The sequence below is a fragment of the Solanum dulcamara genome, chromosome 1 (genome assembly GCF_947179165.1).
Source record: "Solanum dulcamara chromosome 1, daSolDulc1.2, whole genome shotgun sequence".
NCBI lineage: Eukaryota > Viridiplantae > Streptophyta > Magnoliopsida > Solanales > Solanaceae > Solanum > Solanum dulcamara.
Window position 1 is genome coordinate 83,966,845 of NC_077237.1, and position 23,557 is coordinate 83,990,401.

Below are 23,557 nucleotides of genomic sequence, written 5' to 3' on the forward strand. Positions count from 1 at the left end.
AGCTTACTACGATGATAATCCTTTGATATTTATGAATAATGTTTTTTGGGCCGACATTTTAGAAATACGAATGTAGCAAAGAAGAAAAGTAGCTATAATATGCTAATCTTAGATATGGTATTTAAAAACTTACGATTTTAATTTGTATGGGTATATATTGACAGTATAAAAAGTATTTTCTTTCATTATTATTGTAATTTAATCTCTTATTATTGCAAGTTTTAGATTGACCACTTCATCAAGCTAAAAAGGATATGGTCAAAATGAAGAAATTCAATAGTGTATAGTGCTCCATCTTCAATTCTTTATGGTGGTTGACGGGTCACATATATATAAGTATGAATTATGATAATTTAGAGTGATTGACAAGTTTTTACTTTTTACTCTTTATTTTACCTTATCTTTTATTAGTGGAAAGAATGAATCAGACCCAAATAAAACAGAAGACGAAAAAATGACATCCCTTTTTAGGTAAAAAAATGAACTGACTATCGATGTGTTCGATACGAAAAAAATATTTTTCAAAATTGTAAATAAGTATTTTAATTATTTTTTTTTGTGTTGGGTAATTATTATTTTTTTCAAAAAAAAAAATACTTCTGATAAAATATACTTCTAGATGAATAGAAGTTTGGCCAAACATTTAATTTATCCTTGGAACTAAAGACCAAAGACAAAGTAAGACAACGTGTGTACTTGGAATTTATTTACGTTAACTCCAACTTTGATAATCTTATATATTTTAAAGATCATATATGGGGATATTAGATTATTTATACATTGTGTTATCAATTAGTTTACTAATTGATCCATTAGGATAAACCGTGGTTCTTAATTGAAAATGTCAACTTTCTATTAGGGTGTGTTTGTTATGGAGTCCATAAATGACTTTCCACATAAATTAACAAATAAATTCTTTAAAAGAAGAAATATGATTCCCTTAATGAAAATAGAGAAAATTAACAAGTCCATAAATGACTTTCCACACTAATTATGGTCTCCTCCCTATCCTCCAACAGACCAACACACTCCATTGGCGGATTTTAAGATGAGTTTTATTTGATAATCAAATATTTAAAAAATTTGGTGTTGAATCCGTGATATTTTAAAGTTATTGATTCATATCTATTTTTTTATTTCAATTATTTTTTTACAAATTTTAGTAAAATTTTTATAATAAAATATATTATTTGTTAAAAATATTAGGGTCAGATGAACTAAGTACTAATGTATGTTGCCTCCGTTTCTAACCCCAGAACCATCACTCCCGTAGTATTTTCCTAGATTATAAATAAATATTTTTATGATGATATTTTTTTTTATGTATTTACCAAACATCAGGAAAAAAAAATAAGGAAACTATTACTTATTTTCCTCAAATATATTTTTCTTCTTACCAAACACACCCTTAACCCTTAAGACACTATAACTATATATAAATATAGACAAAAATGAGACTATCATGATCTTATAAAACTATTCATACACATTTCTTCTCAACATATTATTTTCTATGGCTAACAATGATGAATTTTGTAAAGGTTACTTTGAATTAAAGGCACAAGAAGCTAGTTACTTTGATTTTATTCGTATTTTATATTCTAGTGAATTAAATAAAAGAAATTTCTTCGATGTATCGGCCGGAGTTGATGAAACGATCCGAGGTTTTCGCCGGCGATGGCTCATTTTTATTTCCATCGTCATGCAGAGATTATTGTTTTGGTTTAAAAATCCCATGGAAAATTTAGGTTCTTTTATAGAGCTCTTGCAGAATTATCCTTCATTTAATGGTGGTTTTCTTCAACTTTTCTTCAATATATTACAAGGTAACTATTTCTGACTTTAATATTCCATTATATATATCCTCTCTTTTTCTTTAGATTATTATTTAGAGTCGATTTTTCAAATGTTCAGCTTAAAAATTGCGATTTTTTTATGAATTCCATCAAAAATCGTCATATTTCTGACTACCACGGAAACCGTCTTTCAAAAATAGTCTTTCTACCTCTACGAGGTAATGGCAAGGTCTGTGTACATTAATTCTACCCTCCCCAGATCTCACTTGTGGGATTTCACTGAATATGTTGTTTTCAATAATATTTACTCGATAATTAATATTATTATTTTTCTTTCATAATTAGAAGATAGAACAGTTTTTAAATTTAATTTCTCCATCTTTTTCAAAAAAGAATTATGTGGAAATTGTACAATTGCTCTAAACATGCAAGTAAAATGAAGTCAAAATGCATGTGGTTCATGCACACACAAGACATGCATTTATTCTGATTTTAGAATTAAGTTTGAATAGTAAAGTCTTCCTTGACTTGCTATGAATAATATCTGAAAATTAGACCTTCTATTTTAATCGTTCGATGATAATTAGTTCAAAAATGCCACATAATTTAAGTGTCTTTTTTTGTTTTCCACCCACGATATTCGACCGTCTAAATTTGTATCAGTGTATTTTTGAATTGTGTTCTCAATATAAATTTTTTATTTTATATTAGAAGCTCAAATCGACATCTCTAATTATATATGGAGGAATTTAAGTCATTTCACCACGACCTGAAACAAAATTAATTAATTAGTTGAACAATGAAAATGTCATGACGTGCATTAATTAATTTTTTGGAGTTTTCTCCATAGAATTCTTCAACTTATTTTTCTCCTTACATGTATTGTCTAATATTATACATTCTTTACATTGATACTACTCCCTCCATTCTATATTAAGTGAATTTTTGAGGGATTTTTTATTGTTCAAAATAATTGAATTGTTCAAAGTTCAAGATAGATGTTTGAATTTTTTTTCATATTTGCCCTTTCATTTATTGAAGTTTTATATTTTCTAGGAGATAAATCACACTACTTGCAAAGTTATATTTATGATTTTACAAAAGCCAATAGTAGAAAGTATGGTTCAAATTATGCCCTTGAATGTTTTTCTTAATATATGTGCATTGCCTCACAAATTTAATTAATATGAAATGTAGGGAGTATCATTTTTATTTTATACTGTCAGTGTATATAAGTAAATTATTTTGTGATAATTGTAGGAAAAGCGGTAAGGCCGGAAAATTCGTCGGAAAAGTTCATGTCAATGATCGGAAACCTTGACGTGAGGGTGGAATTAGACAAGACAATAAAAATTGGGGACATAAGATATAATCGACACGTGTCAATTATGGCTGCAAAATTATCTTATGAAAATGAAGCACTAAATAAGACAGTAATTCAACAGCATTGGCAGGTAAATTATTACTCTTTATAATAATAATATTATTTCTTTTTTTAAAAAAATAAAAATAAAGCAATCTTCCCTTCATGGCAAAGAAAATTATTGAAAAAAATATGTAAAAAATGTGTATTTCTTTGTGCTGCAGATGCATTTCTTGGGCTTGTACAATTTCTGGAATGGTAAGTTGATCTCTCTCTCTCTCTAAATGTATCGAATGATTGGGACGGACTAAATTTGAACGGACGACGATAGACATAGTTAATAAACGATCCACTCAAATTTGAGTCAATCGAGTTGGACGAATTCTATATTTCATGAGCTACTATTGTCAATTCTGAATTATATTTATGCAAAGTACGATAAAATTTCACTTATATATACTGATAGGTGAAAATATTTTTTATATGTTTAATGTATTTTTATATTCTATGTTCTTGAATTGCTCAGACACCAACCAAACTTAATTAGGAAGATTTCAAATAGAAAATAAAAAAAAAACAATTTTTTCTTTTTTCTTTTATGAACTTTTAATATTGAATTAGTTGTAAGTTGAACAAGTGTTACTCTCCTTAGAAAACGTAAAATGAAATGCTGGTTGATGAAAAAAAATATATTTTAGGTAGGTGACCAGTTTAAGCTAATAATAGAATTAATAATAGATTCCATTTTAAAAGCTAGTAGCTAGTAGTATTTAACTATACTTATAATATTAGGGTTAATCTTTCACTTTAGCTTGATTATTAAGACAATCAGAACTTAATAATTAATTAAGCCATATACTTGATGATGTTCATGTACAATAGGTAGCATAAATTATTTTAATACATTAAGTATTGCTATATCTTATTGAGTAATCCGAAAAGTACGCCATGAACTTTCACTAGCTTCTTCTAATGTCGATTTCACGATAATATTAAATTCGAAATTTGAGTCAAGACATTAACGTTAATGTACCAACAGAGTTATCTGATACCTTTTTACAGCTAGTAGAACTGTTAGATATCCCGTGAAATTAGTCGAGATACGAACAAATTGATATGAATACCATGATTTTCACTTTTCTTTTTGTAGTTGAGTTGATTGACTACCTAAATATTCATCTTGTTGATGAGGGCGGTTAAAACTCTCCTCCTTGTAGTCCCCTCCCCTATTTTCGCCATCCCTACCTAAGAACAAAAGATGTGCTCCAAGCCCTTGGGCTGTTGAACAGAATCCAACGTGTGAATTCCAACGGCGAATTTCAAACTTGTGGGGCCCTATCTATTCCATCTCTCGAGCCCCGAAGAAAACCCCCTACCCTTCGGACGAGGTAATAATTAAAAATAACAATATTTTTATTTTTATTTTTTCGCAGCTTACGAGGAACAATATTCGACCCAAGCCACAATGTTTCAAGACCAAATTGAAGATCCAAATTTAATTGTGGTAGCATTTAGAGGAACAGGCCCATTTTATGCAAATGCATGGATCACAGATATAGACCTATCATGGTATGATCTTGAAGGCCTTGGTAAAATCCATGCAGGTTTCATGAAAGCCCTAGGGTTACAAAAGCCCATAGGATGGCCCAAACACATTAGTCAAGAAGCCCAAGGACAAAATAATAGTAAAGAATTTGCATATTACAAAATAAGAGAAGAGTTGAAGAAAATATTGAGCAAAAATGAGAAAGCAAAGTTTATAGTAACAGGACATAGCTTAGGTGGTGCATTAGCAATATTATTTGCTTCTATATTAACTTTGCATGAAGAAGAGTGGCTATTAGATAAATTGGAAGGAGTATACACTTTTGGCCAACCAAGGGTTGGAGATGAACAATTTGGGAAATTCATGATGGAGAAATTGAAGAAATTTGATGTTAAGTATTTTAGGTATGTTTATTGCAATGATATGGTGCCAAGATTGCCCTATGATGACAAAACTCTCTTCTTCAAGCATTTTGGATCATGTCTATTCTACAATAGCCTCTACAATGGCAAGGTAAATTTTCTAGTCTCTTTCTGCATCATCGATCTCGATCAAGAATGAATTTAGGAGTAGTAGTATTATACTCACTATTCTTTCTCATGCTTATATGATCCATCCTTTCAATATAATTGATCTCGACTAGTAACGAATATAGAATTTTAAGCTAATAAATTTGTAGAGTACCATTACATTCAATATTCTTTCAAAGATTTGTCATGCTTATATGATCGGAACTTTCTAGTCTCTCAATATGATTGATCTCGATCAGTAACAAATCTTGGATTTTAAGATAACGAATTTGAAGTAATACCATTACACTCACTATTCTTTCAAGGACTTGTTAGACTTATGATTGAAACTTTCTATGATTGATTTCGATCAATAAAAAATCTAGAATTTTAAGATAATGGATTTGGAATAGTACCATTACATTCACTATTCTTTCTTGTCATGCTTATATGATCGTTTTCGATCAATAATGAACTAGGATTTCATTGCACTCACTATTTTCTCAAAGGACTTGCTATGCTCATATGATAGTTCTAGATCAGAACATGATTTTAAGATAATGAGTGTAAAGGATCATTATTCATCGCTAGTGGGGATCAGAGTATGAGGGTCAATATATTTAGTTTTTAACATTAATTCAAGCATTAATTTTTATTTTATTTTCTAAAATGAATTTTACATATTCAGAAGCTACATAAAAAAAAAATTAGATCATATTTTAACGACTAAACTTAAGAAAGTCTTAATTTGTTACAAATTGCAGGTTTTGGAGGAAGAGCCAAACAAGAATTACTTCTCATTGCTATGGGTTTTACCAAAGGTGATGAATGCTGTTTTTGAGCTAATTAGGAGTTTTATTCTCCCTTGGATTAAGGGAAATGATTACAAACAAAGCTGGTCTGAGATAATTTTTAGAATGGTGGGATTAATAATTCCGGGATTATCAGCTCATGGTCCAGTAGATTATGTTAATCTTACTCGCTTAGGAACTAATCTTCATCTTCCTCAATCACAAGAAGGTCTTAAACACGATTAACTTGTGACCCAATTTGTTTCCATTTTTACTCCTTTAGGTTGATGTATAAGTTGTGATACTTTTAGTAGCCATTTAGCTTTACAAAATTCATATTGTATTTACCAAATTGTGACATTAATTTATGTTTAGAAATTAATTTATGTTTAGAAAGAACAAGGTATTTTTAACATTGTATAGGTTTATGGGCCTTAACAAGACACAATTCTAAGGTCTCATCGATTCAATGAATCATTTGAACTTTGATATGTTTTCAGTGCCATAAAGCTACTCCAAATCGTAGTCAGTGTTAATTATTTGATAGAGCACGACATGGTATGCTAGCCATTTAGATTCACCCTACCATAGAAAAGAAAGAAACATTTGAACATTACAAAATTGTGCACAATATTACAAAATATTAGTTTTCAATATTAAGATAAGTCGATAACATAGAGTAGTAAAATTACAAGATGTAAGTTGCTGTATAACAATTTCTACATAGTCAAATCCAAATGGCATCTCACCACCATCATCAAAACACACAGTAGAATCATTTCTCCACCTTCAAAGTCTAATCTGTCAAATCAATTTTCAACATACTTATCCCAATTCGCAGCAGAAGCAACAGCGGCCAGCTGCATTATGGTTGGTGTTCGGGCCAGCTTGTGTCTTAGATTGTTGCACTTTGTATCTGCTATCTCCCATCATACAAGTATCTAGTAACTCGGCTCATCAAACCTTGGGAGGATAAGAAGAAATCACCTAGCATTTTTTGCTCTATTGGTATCAACCCTTCTCTCCAATGGTTTTCACCAACTTTATGGACAGATAGGCCCACCTTGGATGCTGTGGAACTGCCACACATTGTAACCCTCTACATAAGGGATCCTTACATGTACACTGCAGAACTAGACAGATAAGACTCGTGCACCTTTCCGCGATTGACAACTAAAAAATTCACTTGCTGGAATTCCATATCCCTGATAGCAACTAGTAGAGTTCTACTAAACCTTCCTGCTAATACCAACGTCAATGGACACGCCTGTATCTAACAACAATCACTGCCAATTCCACTTCATATAAAGTATATATTAGCTTTTTGGTTACATACATCAGTATAGAGTAAGGCCACAGCAAAGACGAACCCCATGTGCTCCGGAGAAAGGTATCCATAATTCCACTTGGCAAAAGAGATTACCAGATTCATGTGACCACAGCTAATCAGGAGGGTTTACAGAAGTATGCTGTAATGGCTTTCAATTTTCCATTTAAGTAATTCTTCTCCACCTAAAGACACGCAGTTCCAGAATTAAAATAGTGTATGAAAAAAACAAAGTCAATTAAGGAACCAAACTACAAAGAATTCCAATGTGTCCCCACCACAGGCTTTTAAGAAGGAAAAAACAAAAAGGAGAAATGGTAGACTAGGGGAGGAAAAGCACAGCTGATATGTTGAATCACTCATTCCAGATAAGCCAAGCGAAGTAATAAGCAACGAGTCAATCAGTGAAGGCCAATGAATACCTCTAATGACCATGGTGGATTCACGGACAGTGACAATTCTGCCAATTCATTGATATCAACATTTCTTGGGAGGAACATAACAACTTTGGAGGCAATTCCCCTGCCAATGCTGAAGAGGAAGTTCCTGTAGTAATAGACAAAGAGATGCACAATTTCAGAAGTACTGTTTGAGAAATATAAGAACTGAGGCAGAAGTCTCGAGGAAAATCTAAATTGCATACCCATCATGCGGCCTAAGCATAGTTTTCATGTCAAATGTTCTTTCTTTCAAATAGTCTGGTCCCCCCCAAGGTGGTGACATAAAGACTACATCTGCCTGAAGCAAAGCAAAAACTATTTTAAATCTTGAAACTAGGTAGAGGAGAAAAGGAAGGAGACAAGGCAAAACTTGAACAAGATTTTCACTATTAGAGAAAATAACTAGAGTGCCATCAAAGCTGAAATAAACTCACCATACACAAAATACATACAAACTAGATCTAACAGCAGGGATTCGGGAAAAATAATTCTACTGCTGAATTATTTCTCAGGAAGAAAATAGTAGCATGAAGCGACAGACCACAATCTTTCAATGGTAAACAAAGAATTTTCTCAACCTTCCGTTTGTAAGGAGCTGCCAAAGCATCAGTAAGAAGAGTGACAGAAGACTTCTAACATAAATATATAACTTATTAATCTGTTGGGAATAGAGAAACTTGCTACCTTCAAATTTGGAGCCAAAACAAAAGAATCGCCTCTAATGAAGTCTATCTGGTCACGAACTCCATAAATGGCAGCATTATATTGAGCTAAGTCTATTCTCTTTGGATCAATATCGATTGCAATGACATGCTTACTCCTGAAAATAGTTTATCCATTGAATTAATAACAGTAGGTATTTGAGTGTGCTGTCACTAAGGAAATGTATCCACACTCTTAGCCATGCTAGGATAGATTAAGAAAAGCATTCAACAAGTGATGCATAAATAATTTCTATAAATATTTTTTGTTTACTGATAAAAAAGAAATATTTCCTAAAGTATAACCAAAATAGTATTCCATTATTTCAACAACGAAGATGTCCAATTGATAAAACAGCATTAAAGCAATTAGCAAAGCAGTATGCCTCAAGTACAGACGAAATCTTCAAAGGTAGTGTACAGGGAACAAAGGACGCAAGTCTACCAAAAATAATTATAGGACCCCAAGCACAAGATCCAATATGAGGTCCAAACATTTTTGAGCTTTGCACATTACCAATGGGATTGAGATGGCATACTTGCATTCACAAGAACCTAAGGACTGTTATAGTACATACCAAATGCATACAGTGAAATGCGGCAGTACTCACCTCTTAGCAAATTGAATTGAGTTCCCACCGACTCCAGTAAAGAAATCCACTATAATACCAGAACCACAGCGAAGTGCATGATGCTTGGCTATAGCCTCTGGAGTAACTGAGAACCATCCTTCTCCGTCCATCTTTATTCCATCATCATATTTGTTAAATAATAGATACCTTTGACACCAATATTTGCTCAAACTGGGAGATATTTCTTCATTAATATTGCATAATTCCGGCTCTATGGACCAAGAAAAGAAAAAGAAATGAAACTTCATTAACCAAGGATAATAGGATCTTCAAACTTTAGTTAGCTAGAGCCATTAATAGATCCGACACATGTAAGGAAGTTACAGAATGATAATAGACATATTAATGGAGAAGGAAGTGACCCAAAGTAACCAATGTCGAAGTAGTTAACTCAATAAATCCAGCAATCCCGAAAAAGACTTGCTTGTTTCAGACTCAGTTTATCAAAATGATTTCAACTCTAGCTACGAGCATAGTCATTGAAGAAAGAGATTCTAAACTTACGCTACAAACATCTGAAATAGTCGGCAGAAAATTTCAGGAACAGAAATTCTAAGGAAAAGTATATGCTACTCAAATTTTACAATTGTTAAGTTCAACCTGACAATATATAGCACTCTAGTTGAGAACTGTTGGAAAGAAAGACTTAAAGCAGGGATCCAGAGATAAACTAATAGTTACTTCTAGAAGATTCTCAGCTGCACTCAGTGGTATATGGCACGACCAATTCCAGAATCACAGAGGGTAACTGTTTACTTATAACCCAGGCTCAGAACTAATGACCATGCTTACCAACAATTCTTATCGATTACACAAATCTTCATACACATCAAAGATGGAGAATCGACACAGTTAATGCCAGGTAATATTAGAAATGCCTAGCCCTTTTCTATGTGGTGTAAACATGAATATATGGAAGAGATAGAATCTTTTGTTGATGTTCTAGGATCTCTGTAAGTAGGTTATAGCTTAGTACATCTTCCTATATTCCCTTGTAATTATGGACACTGCAGTTTTTATGCAGCAAATAGTTAAACAAAATTTTTTACCTTCAAAATAAATATGCAAGGTAATATTAAAGCAAATAAATGTAAGGCAAGATTAAGGATAGCTCTAGTTCACAAACCTTGAGCTTCGGTTGGCAACTTCCATTTGAATTTCTTTTTTCTGACTCTCTTTTTCTGTTTTGTAGAGCTAAGAGTACACAAATAGTCAGCAAATTGTCCTGTTCCCTCTGGTTCATTGAGCTGTCTGTCCAACAATACATCATCTTCTATAAATCCGTCTGCAATGTCAAGATCAGACGGTAGACTTGCAGAAGTTTGCAGATCATTAGATTCTTTTAAATTTGCATCATCCAACTCCACTATCTCAAGTGTCGCTTCTGGTTGTTTGGTGGTAAAATTAGTAAATACTAGGTCGTTCATTCCTGGAGGTGGATCCCAAGTACATTGCATAGTCACAATGTTATAAAAGTAGTTCCTTTGGTAATCATTGTCCCAATACAACCTCCAATCATTAAAAGTTCCTTCACAATTATTATTAGTTGTATTACAACTATTTAACTCTTCACCAACGTCATTGCAGAATAGCCCATCTTCTGTGTGATGTTCAGCCGTTTGGATAGCAATAGACTCTACTTGCTCTCCAGATAAAGGAGATTCCATACAGTCATACTCCATCTGCTCTCCATTCAAGGAATTTCCCTCATAATGTCTATTTAATGCCTCTCCACTGATCCATCCACTGTCAACATTGCAATTTATTTGACAGATTTCTGCATGGTTTCCACATTCCAAACATGAGCCAGCCATTGCTCCAATATCTTTTTCCAATTGAACTTCTTCACATGTGGAGACAGTATCCTTTGTATTATCCAGACTAAGATCCGATTGCTGATTGCAAGCAATGTATTCAAGGGATGTGTGTGCACTGCCAACACTCAAATTGTTCAAACCTTCCTCTCCACCATTAAGACAAGGGACATCACCATCCCCAGTATAGAAGGATGAGAATTCACTTTGGCCAAGAAGTGACATGCAGGAAGAAGCCTTGTTTGAGTTGCCATGCAGTGTACCATTAGACTCACATGCTTCCTTCTGCTCTTGTATTGAATTTAGCACTTCATCCTGAGTATTCTCGCACGTCGAAAGATTCTTTTTCTTTCCATCCTTTATTTTTCCCTTAACTGTTCGATTTCCTTTCTGCTAGAAGAGATAGAGAGAGACATACAGGGAAGAAGTTATACCCCTCGCATGAATGCAAGAAGAGCAACATAATCTAGGAAATCAAATTTCTAGAATCCATGCTTTCCTTGAATAGATTTTATTTTTTATTAACCATGGTGTTTAGGGCAGCATGCGCGCACCTCAACCAATACCACGGGTACCCACTATCTCCCACTAACACAACTACGAGGTAACTCTGTCCACCAAGGCTGGAATAAATGAGAAGAAATCACCTAGTGTTTTTTTTCCTCCTGCTAGGCTTTGAACTTAGGACCTCATGGATCTCAATCCACTCCATTGACCACTAGGCTACACCTTGGGTATTTTTTTAACATTCCTTTAGATAATAGGAATGACTTGCATTGAACAGTTGAAACATAAAATTGAATTATTTAATGAAGATCTGTGACAGGAACTTGAAAGAAATAAAAATTTCAGTCATCATACCATGAGTGAAATGTGAATATCCTTAATAAGTTGGTTTTAACACTAAGACTGTTTGAAACCCCTATTAATCAATTAAGGACCTGACTAATGCATTATTTGTACATCAGGTTGTAACCCTTTAAAAACTGTAGAGTCTCATCTCTCAATTTAACAATAACATCGAAAAATCAGTCTCGCTATCTGAAAAAATTGGAACACTACCCAAAAACAGAACCTTTAGCTTACCTATACTTTTCAGAAGACAATGAAACAGATAATATGCACAGCATCAGAGACCGAAGATGAGCAAAAATTAGGAATGCATCAACTATTATACAAAAACAAGCATCTTCAAGTGAGGCACAAATATTTACAGGAATTAAGGAAATGATTTAGAAGTATTCTACCTGGAGCTAGAACTATAACAAAAAAAAAAACATATGAAAATCAAACAAGTTATAAGAGAAAATTGGATACCTCCTTGTTAGTGTGGAATGAAACGGGAAGGCCCATTTCATTCATTTGTCTGGCAAGCTCCAAATCTTCCGGTAAAGAGTCAAACTCTGCCAAGACCAAAAGAGAACTGCATATTAACTAGATAAAGTACAAGATATTTTACTCCTAATTTTCCAATTTCAACCTAAATATCAAATGTAATAGGTAACCAGAAATTAGCTAATGATACAACGAAGCACTTGCCATTTGATGGGGATGCAATATTTTTGTAGACGTCAGTGTTCTGCACAAATAAACAAATAAATAAAGGTTATATTGAGATGTATAAAGCGAGAGAGAGGGAAAGAGTGTGTGCTTGTGTGCACTATATAATCTTGATGTCCAAAAATCGGCATTTAAGCTTTGAAACTCAGAGGGCAAAAGACATACCCCTCTACCCTTCTCCACTTAAATAACGACTTGGTTCAACAGTTATGCGAGCTAGAGAGTGTGAATGTCTATGTGTGCATGTATAACTTTGATATCCGAAAAATCAATATTCAAGCTTTGAAACTCGGTGTTGTAATGGACATACTCCTCTATACCCTTCACCACTTAATTAACAACTTGGTTCAACAGTCATGTTCCAAACTTGTGACGTGGGCATATCCAGTTGTATGACCTTTTCCATCGAACTAAAGCCCCGTGAGAGTATATATACATATACATACATATATCCATTAACTACGCTTCAATTCCGAAGTAGTTGGTATCTATGAACTATGTTGCTCCGATTCTTCAAATATGCCACCGAATGCATGTTGGATGCTCCAAATTAGTGCATTTTTAGGAGGATCCTACACTGTTGGGGAAACATTTTTGGAGAGTCGAACAACATAATATATGAATACACTTATCCCCTTCATTTTTTTCTATTCAGGTCAATTTAAACCAGAACCCACATTAAAAAAATCATTTTTTTTGCTACTAGCTCCACTATGCACATACCCAGTTGAAACGATCAAAAGGGGTAAATGAGCTTACCGCAGATTCCAACAAAAGCTTCCCTTCTTGCGAATAATCTCTGCAAAAGCAAAAAAAAAAAAAAGTTTGAAAATTCACTTGCCCTAATAAGCTAATTTTAGAGATTCAAAATTAAAAAAGAGTGGGGAAAATAGTGCTGACGAAAGATGAACTTCAGTAAGCTTGAACAGAGAGCCGAGAGCTGCAATTGCTGAATCTACTTCTTCTTCTTCTTCGTGAAGCTTTACGGCTCCCATTGTTTCCATTAAATTAAAAAAAAAACTACTTACTGTAGGAAGTCAGTTCAGTCGATTCAAAGAAGAAGGAAGATAAACGGGTTCGGGTCGTTTTTGAAGTTGAAACGCCGCTGATTTATAGGGAAAGCTTCAACTAAGACAGTCGAAACGTGGAATTTGCAGGAAAAACTTGGAAATGGCGGCGGTCCGACCCGTTTGAATCCCCAGCCGCTATTTTTTTGAGTGTTACTAAATAAACTAATGAATTTATCCGCGTTTCGCGGACGATTATAAAAAATGATAAGATGTAAATATATATTTATCCAGACATATAATTGATTTCATATAGAAAAACGTTTGGTTAATAATTATATGACTTCTAACAAAGTCATAAGTTATTATTTTGGATCAAAATATTATTATGGATCAAAAGAAAATATAAATTTACAATAATAAATTTTTTATGTAAAAAACAGAATAAAGAGAAATCATAAAGAGAACTACAAAAAATAAATAATTAATGCAACATTATTTTTATAATCTTAATTATTAAAAAATAAAAAAGGAAAAAATATAAAATTAATAGGCTAACGTGCTCATTTCTACAAAGTCTTTCAATGCTTCTTTTTATAGGAAATAATTTATATAAAATACAAAATAAAGAGAACTACAAAAAGTAAATAAATAATGAAGTATTATTCTTACAATCTTAATCATTAAAAAATAAAAATAAAAAATATGAAATTAATAGGCTAATGTAATCATTTCTACAAAATCTTACAATGCTTCTATTTATAGAACTATAATATGAATACCAAATAATGTCATAAATATAACTATTAATTATTTTAGGGGTTATGATAATAAAAATTATGAGAGCTATGAAAATAAAAATCATTAAGTTTTGCATTAAAGAAGATGAATGAACAGTTAATTGACATATTGAATATAGAGTTATACTTCCTTTATTCTATATTAACTGAATTTTTAGAATTTTTTTCATTATTCAAAATAGAAACAAAAGGGTAATAAAGAAAAATACGATTTAAATTTTGTCCTTAAATATTTTTCTTAATATATTTGCATTATCTTAGAAATTCAACTAATATGAAATAAAGAGAGTAATAAAGATGATAAGCTCAAGAGACTCAAAACATTATTGTATTGATTTTAGTGTTATTTAAAGCTTACAATGAAGGATTTCTAATTGAAAATTCATGGAAAAGAATTATATTTAGACATTTCCAAGGAAGTAAAAGGCCCCCAAAAATGGATAATTATGTGCAACAAAGTTAAAGTTACTATTTTGAACTAAAAGAAATTATAAATTTACGATAATTAAAACTTTATATAAATTACAAAAGAAAGAGAAATTTTAAGAACTAAAATCAATAAATAAATAATACATCATTATTACAATCTTAATCGTTAAACATTAAAAAAAAATACATAAAATCAACGCACAATCTTCTTATATAAAGGCGAAAGTATAACCATTAGGAAAAATTGATGGAAAAAATTATATTTCTAGTTTTGTTATTATATATAAATATAAATTATTATTGTTCTCTTGTAACGTATTTATCATAACGGTCATTTAAAGAGCCTCTTCTATACTACAAAGCAATAAAAATTTATAGAATAAGCGTTCTATCCTACAAAACAATCACCAAAACTTATAGAAAGGTCAAAATGTAGCCATTAGGAGAGTTTGATAGAAAAATTTATTTGCACAATGATTTGACTTCTTTTTTTCCTACATGGTTATGTAATTTTTTTTTTCAATAGCTAATTTTCCTTTTCTGTATTTTTTTTTTACTTTCTTAATTAAGCTTTTTGATTTTATAAGATTTATCTTTGTGTCAACTTTATAACTTTTTATTCAACACTTTTATTGATATAATATACTAAAATTTACATCACTTAAAATTCTTATCAAGTTCTTACAATAAAATTCATGTAATAAAAAAATATGACTTACATGTAAATAAAAAAAGGATTATATCTTTTCGCCAATAATTTTGTGGGAGCCTGTTTAGATTTTTCTTACTAAATTGTTAGATTAAAGTTCGATCTGTTTATCAAAAGAATATCATGAAGAAGGTGAAAAATTTCGATTCAACAAAAAAAAACATCTGCAATAAAATAAGCAAATCTCATATAAGTAAAAAAATCTGAAAGCAATATATAAGCTATAAAGTATTATTTTATAAAGTTATAAAAAAAACTATGATTCTTGGCCAAAAAGATGAGCAGACTTTACCTAGTTAATCCCTAAATTTTCTATACATATAAATTTGATCATTTCTTTTGTAACAAAATTTTCTTATGCCTCTATTTATAGGACATAATATGGAATACCAAGTGATATCATGAATATGACTATTAATATGATTTAGGGGTTATGATTATCAATGGTCATGGAGTAATGGAAATAAACACAATTAATTTTTTATATTAAAGAATATGAATAAATGGAGTGGTAATAAACACATTTATTTTTGTATAATAATAAAAAATAAATAAATAGAAAAAATTGTCAAAAAAATAAGAAAAAAGATAAATAGAATCCTTGACCAAAGAGAAATGCTACATCACTTTTCTTTTATCTAGCTTTATATTATATATAGATTATTTCGATACTACAAATTCAACTGAAAAAAGTTAACATTCACTTATGATATACCACCTATTACACCAACTCAACTATTATCTTTGTGAAAGTTGGTTGGCTAGAAGATAAATTTTTGAACTAATATTTCAACTTTTTGTAAAATAATTATTTTTACTCTCAAAAATTAAAAAATGACAAATAAAAATACACAGAGATTACAACAAACTATTACTCCTTCCGTTCGTTTTTATTTATCCGCTTTGTACTTTACATATCCCTTTTAAAAATATATTTTTTATTTTTTTTAATTGTCATAATATCCTTTTTGAGAGTCAAATAATATGAATTTTGATAATATTTTAAGATGTATATTTTTATCATATTGATATGAAAAAATTCAACTTATAGTATTTTTTGTATAATTTTTGAATATTTAACTTCTTTAATTTTAAATATCGAATTAATATAATCTAATTTAACTTTGAAAGTTAGTTAAATTGATTTTTGAAAAACGCAACATGACAACTAAAAAAGAACGAAATGAGTAATGATTAATATGAGATTTTATCACAATACTCATATTAATTAATGTTTAGTATTACATTTCAGAAAATGATTTCAAGTATAAGTAATTAATGTTGAGGGTAAATCATGAAAAAAAATGAATTTTATTAATATGTTAAAAATGATAAATAAAAGTGAGAATTTATTTTTAAAATAATGAACGGAGACCGTAATTAGCACTTGAACTTACTTCCTTAATTATTCCAAAGTTATTTCCACTAAATGTGCAATTTGCTATTTGTAGATGGTGTTATATGTTGTTATCCAATTCATTATAATCCTATTAAATCCCACATAAGAGTACAAGTCAAGATGGTCCTTGAATAGAACATTAACCTACTTTTTGCCTATTTGCTTTTTTTCCCCCAAAGTCAACAATTTATTAAGTATTAATCTTTAGTTTCAATCCCCATTAGTTGAAATTGACCCATAATAATGATTCTCCACTTATCTAAATGTAAAATATTTTTAACTAACCTCACAAATTGAACACCCTTGTCTCTAATTAAGTTGCAAATTAAATACAACAATTTCTAAGATGAAATTTTCTTGTATTGCTTTGTTTACACTTGAGTTTCTTTGAGATTATTAACAAGTAATTTCAAATGGTTCAAAGAAATAAATTTATTTTGCACCTTGCATAATTAATATAATTGTATTGAGACTTATTATTATTTTATTTATAGATTGATAGATCCAAAAGTTTAGGATGTGGGTTCACTAATTTTTTATTTGTTTTAAAAATGGTTAAATTTGCTCCTAAACTTCATGAAATGGCTAAGTATATAATCATTCATTAAAAATTCATATGCTAGTCAAAGTGTCTAGATGTTAATAAGATCCAACTAATACTCCACTTGTCGATAATGATAAATGTGTGAGACTTTTATACGGATAAAAGCATACTTAAAATACCTTAATTATTAATGGTGATTATATTTAAATCATTTCGCATAATTTGGAGCAAATTTCGACCATTTACTTTGTAATATCTGACCCATTATTGAATTTGTCACATGTCAAAATGCTTCCCTGTCAAAAATTCTTTACTCATTTTTAATACAAGTTGAGATATTATCAGCAGCAGAGCCAGGATATTAAAGGGGTTTATAGTTTTTTTTGTTGAAAAATTATATCATATATATATATATAAAGTTAAAATTATTTTTATGTACATACTTTTTATGTTAATTTATTTGACTTATTTTAATTTGACACAAAGTTTAAAAAGATTTTTTTTTTGAATTTTGTGGTTTCAAAAGATATGTCAAATATATTTTAATCTTATAATCTCAAACATGTCACCTAGAAAGTTAGAATTAAATAATCACTTAAATATTAAATCTTATAATTTCTTCATGTGTTTTATTTTTTGAATGTCGGTGAAAAAAAAATTTCGAACCACTTAATATTGAAGTCACTATCACTCCATTCCCAACAAATCTCATATGCCAATACAAGTAATTCATCTGTACAATTGCCAGTTGACAGCCAACCAAAACTGTCAAGATTATTTAGCTTCTCTGCTTACACTGAAAAACACCTACTTATCTCCTTTCTTTATTTCAATTTGCTTACAGCTTAACTCACTTTCAAGATTCTCTTCTTCTTCCAACAGAAAAATATAGTCTTTTCTTAACTGAATTTACTGTCAACATAACCAACTCCAAATCTTGAATCTTTTTCATTTTTGTTGTTACACAAAGACACCCTTTATATTTATTTTCTTTGTTTTGTTCTTTCAATTTTGGGATCTAGTAAGTTTTAGTTTGGATCAAATGGAAGGAGCTGATCAAGTATTCAATTCATTGGAGCCAGAGTTCTCTGTTTCCTCACCAGTCACACGTCAAAAAGCTGCTGCTGCTAAACAGATCATTGAGAATCATTACAAGAACTATCTTCAAGGCTTGCAAGATCGCAAAGAAAGGTTCTTTTTGTTTTTGTTTACGTAATATTATGAGGATTTATCGTGAATTGACTAGATTTATATAGGCAATGCCAATTGATCAGGAATATATTTTTAGTTATGTTGATATCATTTACTTTCTAGGACTCTTTTAGCCTTATGAAAGATTCACAGGTGGGAAATATAGAGAACTTGTAGTACTTATTTCGTTGTCGTTACTGTTCTTTCTTCTATCTGTTGTGTAATGCTCTTCATTTCACATTATTTTGTTGTATCTATATTCCCTTTTTCAAATTGTTTGAAAATGTTTTTTTTAATCTGGGGTCTATCGAAAACAACCTCTCTATCTCTACAAGGTTGGGTGAGATTTGTGTACACTCTAGCCTCCGCAGACTGCACTTGTGGGATTACACTGAGTATGTTGTTGTAGTTCTTTTTTTTAAAAAATAATAATAATTTTTGTATAATGTTGACTTGGTCACTGACTGAAGATTCATATAGCCTATCCGAGCTTGTTTGAGACTGAGACGTAGTTGTTGTATTTATGCAATATCTGTAGTTTGAGTATGCCTTTTTAATTGTTTTGTGTTATGTTTGTGTGTTTCAGGCGAAGAACGTTGCAGAGGAAGGCGCAAGAAGCAAAAATACCAGATGATGAGCAAGAGAAGATGCTGAGGAATTTGGAGAAGAGGGAGACTGAGTTTATGAGATTGCAGAGGCATAAAGTTGGAATTGATGACTTTGAACTGTTGACTGTCATTGGTAAAGGCGCATTCGGGGAGGTACATTGTCTTTTTTTATAACTGTATTTCATAGAATTGTTTTCTGTAATACATGTTTTCATGATGTAAATTTAGTTAAGAAGATATCCAGATGGTAATCATATCGCTTTATATAGAGGACATAATATAGCGGATATCCTTTTTGCTTCCTTGATGACTTGAACCCACAACCTTAGAATTGTCGAGCAACTCCCTCTTGTCCTATCTGATTTTTAAAAATGATGCATCAACCCTTTTTTCCTTACATGAATTGTGCTTTTGGAGCAAGAGTCTCATTTGCTATAAGCTTTATCTTTTTCTTTTTTCCCTTATAATGTTTGTGAAGGAGGAGGAACTAATGATTATTCTAGTGTAAGCTCACTGCTAAAGATGGGATCCATGCTTGTACTGAATGTGCACTAAAACATCTTTAAAGAGGTCTATTTCCTAGCATATTGGGACACACAATTACGCAATGTTCACTTGTGGACACGAAGTAAACAGATTTCAAATGAAGTGATTTGTTACATGATCTAATATATCATCAATGCAGGTTAGACTGTGTCGATTTAAAAGTACTGGCGATGTTTTTGCCATGAAGAAGTTGAAGAAATCAGAGATGCTTAGCCGAGGGCAGGTGAAAGTTGATGACTATTTTCAGAATCTGATTGAATTTTTTTTTTGATCATCAATTCTATGTCTAAAACTATACATCTAAGTATGCTGATATACATAAACTTCATCTGGTTCTTTCAGGTTGAGCATGTCAGATCTGAGAGGAATTTGCTTGTTGAGGTAGACAGTCGGTGCATCGTGAAACTCTTCTATTCTTTCCAAGATTCAGATTTCTTATACCTTATCATGGAATATTTGCCTGGTGGTGATATTATGACCTTATTGATGAGAGAAGATATTCTTTCTGAAGATGTCGCACGGTTCTATATGGCAGAAAGCATTTTAGCAATTCATTCTATTCATCAGCACAATTATGTGCACAGGTATCTCAACAATGCATCAATTGGATTTTTTGTGTATTCTTCCATGTTACTTGATTAATTCACTATATTATAAAATTATAGCAATACATGTATGTTTCCATGCTTTTGATGCTATCTTATATGCCATTATTGTTACGCGTATGTGAACATTTGCAGGCTTAGTCTACAATTTTTTCATCTTGCAGCTGATTCAGGATTTATTCTGCTTTCAGGGATATTAAACCTGATAACCTTATATTGGACAAAAATGGGCATCTAAAGCTTTCTGATTTTGGTTTATGTAAACCACTGGAAAATAAATATTCATCACTATTGGAAGCTGAAGATCTGACAAGTCAGGAGTCCTTAAGTGAGACTGCTGATAGTGATAGAGCTCCATGGTTAATGCCAAAAGAACAATTACAACAATGGAAACGCAATCGCCGTGCCCTGGTATCCTCATTTTAAATTTAGTACTTGTATTCCAAGTTCTTCTAGTTGGTTTCTTTGTTGATTGATTATGCCATGATTGAATTAACTTATCAGTGAAACTCTTTTGTAGGCGTATTCTACTGTGGGGACTCTTGATTACATGGCACCCGAAATTTTGTTGAAAAAAGGATATGGAATGGAATGTGATTGGTGGTCATTGGGAGCAATTTTGTACGAGATGCTCATAGGTTATCCTCCCTTCTGTTCAGAAGATCCAAGACTCACATGTCGAAAGGTACTTTAATATTCTTTTGTTAATTGTATAGTGAAAATAGATCATTCCTTTCACACACGGAGACTCTAGAATGATCTTCAAATGAAGTCTAGCCATATCTTTTGGGAACAAAGATTCCAAAGTCATGGTTCAGAAATGATTGCTTTCTGAATTCTTTGAACATATTTTCAGGCAAGAGGAATGAGTTTCAAACATGTGCTCAGCATCCTGTTAGCATTTACAAGTATCCCTCATCTTTGTATGATGTGTTTTATTTCTTTTTTATGTATCAGATTATCAATCAGAGAGCATGCTTGAAATTCCCGGAAGAACCAAAAGTATCAGATGAGGCTAAGGATTTGATATGTCGTTTGTTGTGTGATGTTGAATCAAGATTGGGGACCAGAGGAGTTGAAGAAATAAAGGTAAATAACCGCGAAAGAGATGAACTAATGCCAACTAACTGTGAAGACACTGACTTCAGACAAATAAAAATAGAATATGCTCCTTTCTTTTTTGAATCATATTGCTTTGTCATTAACAGATACATTTGTCCTCATTATCATAAACGAGATTTACATCATTTTTTCAAAGATCTGGTACAAGTTAGTATGCTGTCATGTCGTCTTTATTTTTGTGGTTTTCTTCCTCTGAATGTGTGAATATGTTTCTAGGCTCATCCTTGGTTCGAAGGAACTAAATGGGATGCACTTTACGAAATGGAAGCTCCCTACAAACCCATTGTTACAGGAGAATTAGACACTCAGAATTTTGAGAAGTTTCCTGAAGTGAGTATTTTTGCTTATCAAACACTTATTGTATTAGTTTCACTTTCTAGGGAGGATGTAGTCGTTGTAAATTATCGTTCAAGACAATGAGGTCAGTTTGAAGTAATCTTTTTTCCTCATGATCCATGAGCCATATATGAATGTGACATTTTCCTCATTATATCTCTTTCGCCTTTCTGACATTTCTTTTTTCTCAGCCTAGTCCAAAAATCATGAAGATACCAGGATACCAGCCACCTTTTCGTTACCTTAGTATCTTCTACCTGCACTTCGACTAATTTATCCATCATCTATGAACTTGCTTGGTGGAATCTTTGGCTATTTTCGAGTAGTATCAATAGATATCTCCCTTTCGGCTTCTTGTGAAGTCATTCTTTTGCATTTCACTTCCATAATCCTTTTGTTCTCCACATTGATCCATGTAGTTTATATGAGATTTCCTTAAACTACCTCTTTTTCCCTTAACATGAGCTAACTTTTTCACTTATAGGTAGAAGGAACACAATTGACAACACCAAGAGTGGGACCCTGGCGAAAGGTAATGATTACATGTTCACAATGCATTACTTCATCCCCTAAAAAATATGAAAACTCGATGCTAGAATGTAAATACAGTTAAACCTCTGTATAACAATGTTGTTTGTCCAGATATTTTTGGCTGCTATAGCAAGATGTTGTAAATAACATATAATATATCATAGTATGAAAGTCTACAAAGAAAATATGGTCGTTATAGTGAAATGTTGTTATAGAATATGACTGTTATAAAGAGGTCTAACTGTATGAACATAACATTTGGAGACTTTATGCTTGTCCTAGTGAGACCATATCAGTTACCTGTTGCACTGATTCTTCAGGAGTTAATAAACTTGTTCATGTTTCTTTATTTCTGAGTTTTAAAGTTACTATTTTTTTCTCTTCCAAAGACTTTGGCTCCTGTTTTGTATATTCTGGACAGGTTCCTAACATATCGATTCCAACGTGCAGATGCTAACATCAAAAGATGCCAATTTTATTGGATATACTTACAAGAAATCAGACATCCTTAAATCAGCTGGAACTTCAGGTGTGCTACTTTCACAAAGATGCTGCCTTGAATTGTACCCTTTGGAATTGTTGTGAATAAGTACTCACTGTTGTCTTTACAAGTCACAAGGATCGAAGGACATTTATGGCTGTTTTGTTTAGAAAATTCGCGACTTCATATCAGCATCGGATTTTCTCATTTCTCTGTACTGTTGATCTACTGCTAATTTCAAAGGCACTTTTTCATCATCCAGGGATAGACGTGAGTTCAAATGGATCAAAACCTCCTCCATCATTAGTTTCATTATTTGGTAGGGTAACTTTACATGATTTAACATGCACTAGTTGCAATACCATGAGATATCAATGAATGGTGTTGAGCCATATGATGTTACTTCTGTTCTATACAAGTTTCTCAACCTCCTTGGCTAAAAACTGCTGATTTTTCCTGTTCTTTTTTAACGACAGGTCGTGTAGACTTGCAAGACACAACAAAGTAGGATAGCCAAAAAAGGAACAACTGAGTTTGGAGTCCCCTTTGTATGTCCTTTCTACTGAGGACAAGAAGGGGGAATAAACAGTCAGAATTCAATTTCTCAATTTTTTTTGAGTTCACTTTTATCATATCTGGCCTTCACCATGTAATGGTAAATGTACAGGAAAACATATACATGGCTCAATTCAATCTAAAAACATTTATGGAAAATATCATTTTTGCTTCAAATACTTTGGTTAATGTAATGTTTTCTTGTATTTACTTTC

The 23,557-nt window shown here is 31.7% G+C and overlaps 3 protein-coding genes across 4 annotated transcripts; 2 read left to right on the top strand and 1 right to left on the bottom strand.

Moving 5' to 3' along the window:
- Positions 1-1,491: 1,491 nt before the first annotated feature.
- Positions 1,492-6,495, top strand: LOC129880856 (triacylglycerol lipase OBL1-like). Its single transcript, XM_055955088.1, has 5 exons — positions 1,492-1,826; positions 3,057-3,250; positions 3,384-3,417; positions 4,593-5,218; positions 5,979-6,495. The coding sequence occupies exons 1-5, from the start codon at positions 1,514-1,516 to the stop codon at positions 6,249-6,251; spliced, it is 1,440 nt and encodes a 479-aa protein (XP_055811063.1). The 5' UTR covers positions 1,492-1,513; the 3' UTR covers positions 6,252-6,495.
- Positions 6,496-6,593: 98 nt separating this feature from the next.
- LOC129880866 (uncharacterized) lies at positions 6,594-13,697 on the bottom strand. 2 transcript variants are annotated; one of them, XM_055955107.1, is made up of 10 exons: positions 13,380-13,697; positions 13,239-13,278; positions 12,459-12,498; positions 12,237-12,322; positions 10,232-11,309; positions 9,085-9,316; positions 8,457-8,592; positions 7,976-8,070; positions 7,755-7,878; positions 6,594-7,517 (listed from the first exon to the last, which is right to left on the bottom strand). In XM_055955107.1, exons 1-10 carry the CDS (start codon positions 13,481-13,483, stop codon positions 7,452-7,454), a joined length of 2,001 nt encoding a protein of 666 aa, XP_055811082.1. In that variant the 5' UTR covers positions 13,484-13,697; the 3' UTR covers positions 6,594-7,451. The 2 variants fall into 2 exon arrangements, with proteins under 2 accessions (XP_055811082.1, XP_055811074.1); XM_055955099.1 differs by having other exon boundaries at positions 10,232-11,312.
- A 4,403-nt stretch (positions 13,698-18,100) lies between these two features.
- On the top strand, positions 18,101-23,519 carry LOC129880882 (uncharacterized). Its single transcript, XM_055955120.1, has 12 exons — positions 18,101-18,558; positions 19,145-19,319; positions 19,852-19,935; positions 20,055-20,296; positions 20,509-20,728; positions 20,838-21,002; positions 21,275-21,406; positions 21,656-21,769; positions 22,260-22,307; positions 22,757-22,835; positions 23,050-23,106; positions 23,264-23,519. The coding sequence occupies exons 1-12, from the start codon at positions 18,410-18,412 to the stop codon at positions 23,293-23,295; spliced, it is 1,497 nt and encodes a 498-aa protein (XP_055811095.1). The 5' UTR covers positions 18,101-18,409; the 3' UTR covers positions 23,296-23,519.
- Positions 23,520-23,557: the final 38 nt, after the last annotated feature.

Coding starts and splice junctions, on each gene's coding strand:
- LOC129880882 (XM_055955120.1), top strand. CDS start 18,410: ATGGAAGGAGCTGATCAAGTATTCAATTCATTGGAGCCAGAGTTCTCT. Junction 18,559..19,144: donor TTGCAAGATCGCAAAGAAAG/GTTCTTTTTGTT, acceptor TGTGTGTTTCAG/GCGAAGAACGTTGCAGAGGA. Junction 22,308..22,756: donor GAGTGGGACCCTGGCGAAAG/GTAATGATTACA, acceptor TCCAACGTGCAG/ATGCTAACATCAAAAGATGC.
- LOC129880856 (XM_055955088.1), top strand. CDS start 1,514: ATGGCTAACAATGATGAATTTTGTAAAGGTTACTTTGAATTAAAGGCA. Junction 1,827..3,056: donor TTTCTTCAATATATTACAAG/GTAACTATTTCT, acceptor TGATAATTGTAG/GAAAAGCGGTAAGGCCGGAA. Junction 5,219..5,978: donor ATAGCCTCTACAATGGCAAG/GTAAATTTTCTA, acceptor TACAAATTGCAG/GTTTTGGAGGAAGAGCCAAA.
- LOC129880866 (XM_055955099.1), bottom strand. CDS start 13,483: ATGGAAACAATGGGAGCCGTAAAGCTTCACGAAGAAGAAGAAGAAGTA. Junction 11,313..12,236: donor CATTCCACACTAACAAGGAG/GTATCCAATTTT, acceptor TATCTCTTCTAG/CAGAAAGGAAATCGAACAGT. Junction 8,593..9,084: donor TCAATTCAATTTGCTAAGAG/GTGAGTACTGCC, acceptor AACTATTTTCAG/GAGTAAGCATGTCATTGCAA.